This window comes from Protobothrops mucrosquamatus, unplaced genomic scaffold (genome assembly GCF_001527695.2).
Source record: "Protobothrops mucrosquamatus isolate PMUCROS unplaced genomic scaffold, P.Mucros_1.0 scaffold1435, whole genome shotgun sequence".
In the NCBI taxonomy this organism is placed as follows: Eukaryota; Metazoa; Chordata; class Lepidosauria; order Squamata; family Viperidae; genus Protobothrops; species Protobothrops mucrosquamatus.
The window spans coordinates 193,010-202,555 of record NW_015387618.1 but is presented as its reverse complement, the minus strand read 5'-3'; the positions used below and the strand labels follow the sequence as shown (position 1 = coordinate 202,555).

Here is a 9,546-nt window from a genome sequence, read left to right as displayed (position 1 = left end):
CAAGTTTAACATCTGCTAGTAGTCTATAGGCTCCCCACCCAATTCAGACCAAGAAGGCAGGACAGGTGAATTAACCATTTGCTGTATTCAGATAAGCACCGTGTGTGTGTGTGTGTGTGTGTGTGTGTGTGTGTGTGTGTGTGTGTGTGAGAGAGAGAGAGAGAGAGAGAGAGAGAGAGAGAGAGAGAGAGAGAGAGAGAGAGAGAGAGAGAGAGAATTTGTGTGTGTAATTCCAGAAACTTTAGAAATTTCAGCATCCTCCGAGGCATGCAGTGAAAGGTCCACATTGGGCAGTGTAGGTAACCTTCTCCCATCCTTGGCACAGTACAACTGTCCAACAATGGTGATTACCAATTAAAGTATCATAAATGTACATCGGCATCATCATAACAAAACAACAAGAGTCAAGCACAAGAAATACTTAAACCACATGGAACTGCCCATTAAATGTTTCCTACTTCTGCATATACATAATATACAAGTTACCTTGGGCACCAAGTCCTCAGAAAAAGTCTTTCCTGGCACCCTGGGGACCGGGAGAAAGTCTAGAGCAGGGGTGTCAAACTGCCGGCCCGCAGGCCGGACGCGTCACGTGGAAGCCGCGCCCACCCCATTGCCGACAATGGCAAAACTGTCCCGATACGTTGCGTGATGTCACGTGACGTCGCAGGTTTGACAGGTCTGGTCTAGAGCATCTGCTTTGTTTACATTTATTTTATTCTATCTGGAAAAAAAAAAACCTTAAAAATGTCCTCAAGGCCGTTTTACCTCTTTTTCTTGGAAACACAGCCCTTCTTTAAGGCACATATTTCATAAGCTTCAGAGAAAAACAGAGAAAGAGGGTGATTTAGCCACATCTGGAGACGTGTTGCAGTCCTCCAGGTCCTTAATAACGTTGAGTCCTAAATGAACTCTCCTCGGAAGGGCAGGATGCTACGGCTTTGCTCCTGCCAGCGATAGCGAAGCTGGGAGAGTGCCTGGCTGTCCAGAGTTTCAAATTCAGAAAAACCCAGCTGGTTCAGGATCTCGTAGACACCCGCCTTGGCTGCCACCTGAAAAGCAGAAAAACCAGGGATTGGGAGGGAAGGGGGGAACACACAGAGAGAAAGATGGTCTTAATTTTATTTATTTTTTTGAAAAGAAGAGAAAAGATACCTAATGTTTTTTTAATACAGGTAGTCCTCGACTTACAACTTTTCATTTGGTGACCGTTCAAATGACTGGTTTTCACACTTAGGACCACGGTAGCATCCCCATGATCACATGAACAAAATTCATATGCTTGGCAACTGGCAGGTATTTATGACAGTTGCCGTGTCCTGGGGTTATTAGCGACCATCTGACTTAACAACTGCAATGATTCACTTAACCACTTGTGGCAAGAAAGGTCATAAAATGGGGCACAACTCACTTAATGACTGTCTGCTTAGCAACAGACATTTTGGGCTCAATTGTGGTCATAAGACGAGGACCACCTTGTACCAGCATGCAAAAAGGAGGAAACTCATTTGCAGTTAGCATCGAAACAAGTACACAGTTGTGTGTGTGTGTGTACATATTTGTGTGGGTCTGTCAAAATGATTAAGGACACATTTTGAAGGAATTCCTTACTGACAGAAGAGAATATTTGTGATATTTTATCTATTGCATTGTTGAGGCTACCTAGTTTGCTAATGAAATGTCTGCAAGAAACCCACCAAGCTCAGAGAGCACCAGGGACCTACAAAGTTCCTTACTCTTTGCTAACGTACTTTCAGATATATTTGCAATGCTCCAATCTATGCATTTTCCAGCCACACATCCACACACTTTGATTCACGTGGGCTGAGTTCTCTCTGATGTTTTGAGCTAGTGGGTGCAATCTGAAATCTGACAGTGTTGAGTGTGCTGGAGGGCAGGGGCAGAAACCTATCCCTGTAGTAACTCCCTGCCTGGTCCAAAGGACTATTTCCCATCCAACCACTCAGTGAGTTGAAAAGAGAAGGTCACTTGTCCAGGCAGGGCTCTACAACGCAATGCCCCTTTTTTGAACTCGCTGAAGTCCTTCCCCAAAAGAAGCTCAACTGATGATGCTTATAGTGAAGGAACCTGGCCAAAAAAGCCTGTCGTGAATGCCAAGTCACATATTTGCCTCCACCAAACAAACTGCAAACGATCCCTTCCAGTGGAAGGCATAAGAGCAGACTTTCTCCAAAGCAAAATCAACAGGGGAAGCTGTGGGCCTCCACATCCATCATCTCTGTAAACTGGGGGCTTATATCAACCCACTAGGGTTAAAAGGCTTGCAAAAGGACGTAAAACTTAAGTTTATTTCTGCATTTTAAAAACAATTAGAGTTTAATGAAATTAAAATGTATATTTGCAGTTGTCCAGTTATTTGTCTCTCAGTATATTCATTCTTCAGTCCAGCATTAAGAAGGTTAATGGTGAGGCAAAACAAATGGAAAAAATGTAATAACAATGGTTTATACAAGTAAGAAAATGTTTCAGGGCTATTTCCCCCCCAGCCCACATCACGTAAGTACAAAAGTAATCCAAAAACCATTTGGGAGATTGTTTCATCTAAATATGCTGCAATAAGACAAACATGACTATGTTTATGTTTTTCTCCTATCAAATAATTCAAAATGCAGTTCTTATTATTTCCCCTGTAACTGTTATTAATTGGCTCCTCCGCACCAAATATTTGTAGCTGCTTTGCAAAGCGAGTCTCTGACCAGTCAAGAAAACATCCCCCAAAATTGCATGTATTGAGGAAAAAAAGATCTGCAATCCTTTAAAAAAAAGGCTGTTTAAATTGCTTTACTTCCAAGAAGTGTATATATATATATGTATACATCTTTGAGTGGATTCCAATGAAGAATGGGCAGTTTGGTGATCAGAATTTGGCTTGGCCATGCTGACATCATGATTATGGAAAAGATGTCTATCACTGCTGCCATATAACTCTCAGGAGTCTAATGATATACATAAATGTCAAATGTTCAAATGTCTATAGTAGACAGACACAACAGAGTATAAAAATCCAAACTACCAACCTCATTGGAGCAATATAAACATTTTTATTGCATGTTTTCAACTAACTAAAGCCCCTCAGAAGATCTCCTATCTTAACTTGTTTCCAGAAGACCAAGGAACACAGAATAAATCTAGCTTTCCAGGAAGACTGTTATGTATTATATCATGATGAAGAACCTTCTCCTGACCTCAGATTAATAGGAAATGGAATGTCTTGCAATTCCATTTCCCTATAACCTCACTGTTACAATTCCTAACTAGGGGCCTATGTATGGATGATATTCCATGAAAACTTAGATCATAATAATTGGTTATTCGAAAGTGCTGCAAGAGTCTTGTTGTTTTCCTTTTTATGGAATGAAACCATTTTTTCCTTGTTAAACTGAGTTAAATTTATTGTTTGTTTACGTAACAGTTCTCATAACTTGCTCCAATGCCAAGAGCCTCTGGGCTGCATAGATCAAACAAAAGGAAAACAACACCATCATCATAAATAGTTAAATCCAAATAAATATCAAAAACAAAATATAATAGTTAAGGAAAGCAGGGCAAAAGGGGCCCACAGTATTCAGCCAATTGTAATAATACTGGGATGTAACACTGGGGTACCAGTTCTTGTACTGTATTTTGTATTGGAGTTTTATCCTTGTAAGCCCACCAGTGTCACTGAGAGTAAGTTGGGAAGCCAAACATTTTTTCTTAATAAATATATATATATATTTCTTTTTTCTGCTTCATGTTTTCTGGAAATAGGTTGGGAGTGTTATTATCAAACAATTAAACTCTTACATCATATGATTAATTTCGGAAATAACTGGTCAGGTTTACGAAGCCTAATTTATAATACGTCCATGAGTTTTTTCTAAATATTTTAAATCAACCTTTACTAGTCTGAGAGACCACTTTTTAATATTTTTAATGAAATCAGGAGGCTATCACATAGATCTCCTGGAGATTATTATTATTCCCAATATTCTGAGAATTCAGAGTATAGGTAGTCCTCATTTAAAAATGCTAACTGGGACTGGAAACTACATTGTGAAGCAACATGTACTTTGAAAAATCACATGACCAAACGCAGTTCCAGCAATCCCAGTTGGAGTCATTAAATGAAAACTGTGTAGTTAATTAAGTAAGTATCCACATGACGCAATTTGCGATTTCTTACAAGCTTCTCCAATGATTTTGTTTGTGGGAAGCCAGTTGGGAAGGTGGCAAATTTCAGTTTCATGATCACAGGATACAAAAATGTCCATACATATTAAGTTCAGTTATAACTACTATTTGTTCAGGTTGGTCATATGTTTGAACAATTGCTGCATGAATGATTATTAAATGAAGACCCTCTGTAGCTACTGCATATGGATCAATTATAAATGTGACCATTTTATTGATCTGCTATGAATGTTGGAAACAAACTCTCAGTTTTATGGTTACAAGGAAAAAATGGTTACTCCCGTGCAGATCAGAGAATATACCGAAAAATACTTCAATTTCACTAGAAGATTAATGAAAGACACTTATGTGATTACCAATGTAATATGCAACTGCCTTTTCATTAACGAAGAACTTGCAGCTTGATGAAATAATGTAGAAATTATACGTTTGTTGTTTGTTCTTTAGTGTGTATTCCATTTAGTTGCAGGGTCCATTTCTTTTATACTATATTTGCCTACTTCTTACAGTGAAGTTTATCAATAACAAGGTCCCACTCATCCCCATTGTCTTGTCTGCAGAATCTAACACAGATTAGACCTAAAAGGGAGTGACTATCCCAGGGTTACCTTGCTGGCTTCTGAGATTTAATGGAGTAGAACCTGGGTCTCCCCAATCCCAGTCCAGCACCCTAGACACAACTTCATGGTGGCTCTCCCTAGAAAATATATTCTTAAATCAGATAAGCCTCTTTGGGAGGACATGGGACTACAGATGTGCAATATCAGCCCCTTGATAGGCAGGTAAGATAAAGAAATTCAACTTTTTGTATTTATTTAGCATACGGTGATGTTGTGATGTTACTTTAGCCAGGAGACTACAATGTTAAGACAAAGTAGTTATTTGGCTGCTGCTGATTGCTAGTTCGTTTGGTTCATGCTCACACGCTATACAGAGTGCACCACAGAGAGTGAACTAACTTCACACTCAGATGGATAATGGCATTCTGAAGCATCATTCGGGACTTTTCCCACCACCAATGTCACATCGCATTTGGGCAGGTCCAGCATCGGTTGAATCCGTACTGCTGCTTGAAGCGCCATTTTTCCCACTGAAGTGGTACCTATTTATCTACTTGCATGTAACATGCTTTTGAATTGCTAGATTGGCAGAAACTGAGGCAGGTGACAGGAGCTCACCTTGTCATGCGGTGCTAGGTCACGAACCACTGAAACACAACCTTCTCCAGACCTCTTTAAGCCACTGAGCCTCACTCAACTTTCTGTATCAGGCTTTGAAGAACCGTAAAAGAGTTTTACAGTTTAATAGAAGAGTGCATGTTGCATTTCACTTTGTATTCCCAGGACTCCAGAAAGGGATGGGAAATATAAACAGTGGGGCGGTTAAACTGGTATCTTCCAGGTGCTTTGGAGTACAATTACCAACATTCTTGGGCCACTTATAATGCTGTCTTGAACTAACTAGAATTGATGTTCAAAACATCTGAAGAGCACTATCTTACCTTTTCCTAATTAGATAGTCCAGGGCTTTTTAACCAGTGGTACGGGTACCACCTGTGGTACATTGGCACCTGCCAGGTGGTACGCGACCATCCCAGAAAAGTGGTAGTGGGGGAAGGGAATGAGCTGAACCACTGGCAGCACCGCACAAGCCTGAGCGAGAGATGGCTGGAGCTGCAGGCCTGTAGGGCTCAGTGGAAGCATCAGGATCAGCGCCAGGCTCCAGCTGGAGCTCGGTGCTGATCCTGGTGCTTCTGCTGAGCCCAGAAGAAGCGCCGATCAGCTGGAATGGTGCAGCATCTCCAGGGTCTTGTGATTTATATTCACATGCTTGGCAACTGATTCATATTTATGACAGTCACAGTGTCCCAGGGTCATGTGAAGTGACCAAAACCTGCCGCAACCACCCAGCAGACGGGGGGAATAAAAACCAAACACCCCCACCCCACCCCCGCGCCAATCCTCAACAGAAATGCTCACCACAATGAAAACCTCGGACAAGAGGAAGAGTGCCGCCGGGTAGGCAGACGTCTTGCTCGCTGTGGCTTGGGGGGCAGTTTTTTCAGTGCCATTGTAACTTCAAACAGTCACTAAGCGAACTGTTGTAAGTCGAGGACTACCTGTACTTCATCACTTTTTTCCTTTTTGATCAAGTTTTTGATACCTTGCTAGGCGACTAGTGGTACTCAGATATTGCCATATCCTAAAAGTGGTACAAAGGGTGAAAAGGTTGAAGAGCCCTGAGATAGACCACTGGATCTCTATTTCCGTACCATCAACCAAACGTATTCACAGCAATTATGGATGGATCTTAAAAACAGTCCATACCTATCTGTTAGATGTGGCAAATACTTAATGAATCAGGTATCTGGAGGTTTGACTCCCAACATGGCTCCCAGAAATTTTTCACAATGGGGAAAAAAGATTTTGTGTGTGTCCCTTACACAATCTGTTCTATGGCACAATATGCTCTCTTTTTCCCCCCCAAGAGCAGGATAATTGTGTGCAGAGTACATTCTTTCTCTCCTTGCTCAACCCCTTTCGTGCAGTACGTTTCTGACCTGCGTGCATTTCAGCTCCATCTCTCCTCCACCCACTGGATTAATGTCATTTTCCAGCAAATCTCTTTAATCGAGAATAGCCAGACTGTGATTGTAACCACAGCTGGCAGATTCCTCTTTCATCTCTCACCAAGGAGATCAAACATGCCAAGATGAATTTGCAAAGCTAACCGAGGCAGAGAGGAGATCAGGCTTTCCCATCATGCATACCAGCCAGGAGCTCTTTGCTTACAGCTTACACAAGCAATAAAAGTTGAGTGGCTAATCTCAAGGGAACAGATAAAATGTGCTTAAGCAACCCATTTGCTGCCTGTTCATCTTCTCCCATTCCAAGTAATTATTTGCACTTCTGCTGGGCGATTCCACTGTAAAGTTAATCACCCAAGCTACATTTCAAGTGCTCTTAAGCCTATTAAGGATCATTTAAGCCACTGGCCCATCCTGCTTATTAAAGGATGCAGGTGCTTTTGAGGGTGGGGACTCTTTGTGGACTCTTGCTTGAATGCCTGAAATTCAACTGAAGTTGATAATGCTAATTTTTATTTTGCAAATTCCATTTAAATCAAACCAATTCCACCCTGAGCTGGCCCTTTGCCAATCTCCTTTTAGTTGTTATGTTTTGACTAGAAAGAAAGAAACAGAGAGCTTGGTGGAAAAACAGATGCTCTGCAGCGGGGATGACTGGACATCTTCAATGAAAATAATCTCAAGAGATGGAACATAGAATAATGGCATTGGAAGGGACCTTGGAGATCTTCTAGTCTAACCCCCTGCTCAAGTGGGAGACCCTATATTGTTCTAGACATGTGGCTGTCCAGTCTCTTCCTGAAAACCTCCAATGATGGAATGACTTTGGTGAATTACAGCAGGGCTTTTCAACCGGTGGTACGCGTACCATACATTGGCACGTGGTACATGGCCCTGCCCATCCTAGCCAAGTGTAGGGGGGAAGGGAATGAGCCAAAACGGCGCAGCTCAGGACTTGCCGTGAGAGAGTCCTTGGGAGCTGCAGAGCTGCTGGGCCGAGGCAAAGGCCCCAGGATCAGCACTTCTGGCACACCCAGAACAGAAAGGAGGAGGGATGTGGAGACAGGAAGGGGTATAAAAGGAGGCAGTTTGGGCAGGAGAGGGAGAGAAAAAAAAAAGATGCAGCCTTGGGAGGAGGAGGAAGAGTCAGCTGGAGCTGCACTGAAGAGAAAAGGAGGAGGAGGGGGGGCGAGAGAGGAGAGGAGATAAAACAGGCTGTGGAATTCTGGGAGTTGAAGTCCACATGCCTTAAAATTGTCAAGGTTGAGAAACACTGGTCTAAGTGCTATTGCTAAGTGCTACATGCACAGGGTTCCTGTGAGAGTGAAATAGAGTGGATAAACCACAGATGTTGCTTTCAGTTCTTCATTGGGGAAAAATATTACAAGTATTTAATTTCGGTTCTACAGGGAAGAGTCAACTATTTAACATGACTTCTATTAACAAACCATTTCCTAAAAATATTTAACAAAGCCCTAACAATCTATCTTCAGACCTTCTGTACCTTCTGAACAGAACTTCCAGTCCATGTACATGAATACGTACAAATGCAGTGATAACCTTCACATTATATGCATTTTCTTCATGAAATACTGGGGCACTGTTGTCCCACGTAGGGTAACTATGCTTGTAACATAAAACATTATCCTGTTCTCTACTTCTCTGGTGGATTAGACTAGAATTTAATTTTGTAAACACATGTTTCTCCCAGCTAATCGTTGCTTCCGCAATTCCGTGCACACACACAAAAAAGTTGCAAATTAGGGGCAAAGAGAGAAAAAGTAGGAGGCAAGGACCACCCCTGTTGCTTCCACACAGCTTTCTAAGCTAAAGGATGGGGTTGACAACAGCTCGAAAAGATTTGAGTGCTCATGGTTAGAAGAGAGAAGAAAGCCAATGATGCAATGAAACAAAGACATCAAAAGACATCTTTTGTGCAGAATAAGGCAGCAAAGAAAGATACTTTAGATGCTTATTAAAGATTCTGGGGGGGCAGGGGTGGGGGGCGACTCCTAAGCCTCACTGTCAAAACCAGCAATGCTTTGCAGCTGATCTCACTCATTTCCTTCACCCCAGACAGCAGAGTGTAAAGCTTTCTTGGGCCATACTATGTTTTCCTTGTGTGCCAAGGACTGTATTCCAAAAATAGGGTCAGGACTTATTCTGGGATGTGGATGAATCCTCCCTCCCCACACCTCCATCTATAGGGGTCTGGGGAAAAAAGTGATGCTTTTATTGCCCAAGGAACACACTGCATGCCTGCTCTAGAGACTGTAATCTACGGTAATTTAGCTTTGAAGAGTTGAATCACTTCCTGTTCTATTTATTCAAAAGCTATAGACTAGAGCAGTGGTTCTCAACCTTTTTAATGCCGTGACCCCAACCGGTCATAAGTCGAGGACTAAACCGGTTGTAAGTCGAGGACTAAACCGGTCGTAAGTCGAGGACTAAACCGGTCGTAAGTTGAGGACTCCCCAACCGGCCGTAAGTCAAGGACTTTCCCTGCTCGGGAGCGCCGCGCATGCATGGTTCCGCCCCCTGCGCTGGCCGAGGCATAGCTGGCAAGCGGCAGAGACGGAGCAGGCCGACCACCAGCTGGCCCAGCCCAAGGGAGGTAAGGCACCCGCCGGAAAAGGGGGAAAAAAATGGCGGACAAAAAAAATGGCAAACAGCCTTGCTTGGCGATCCCCATGAAATGGTCGATCGACCCCAAATGGGGTCCCGACCCATTTGAGGGGGGGGGTGTTGAGAACCACTGGACTAGA

At 42.7% G+C, this 9,546-nt stretch overlaps 1 protein-coding gene across 1 annotated transcript in view; it reads right to left on the bottom strand.

Moving 5' to 3' along the window:
* Positions 1-893: 893 nt before the first annotated feature.
* The window catches only part of PALD1 (phosphatase domain containing paladin 1), a 79,376-nt gene continuing 70,723 nt past the window's right edge, over positions 894-9,546 (bottom strand). Inside the window, exon 19 of the mRNA XM_015821956.1 lies at positions 894-1,052. Within this exon, the coding sequence (XP_015677442.1) occupies positions 903-1,052 (150 nt within the window). The 3' untranslated portion in view covers positions 894-902. The remainder of the gene's footprint in view (positions 1,053-9,546) is intronic.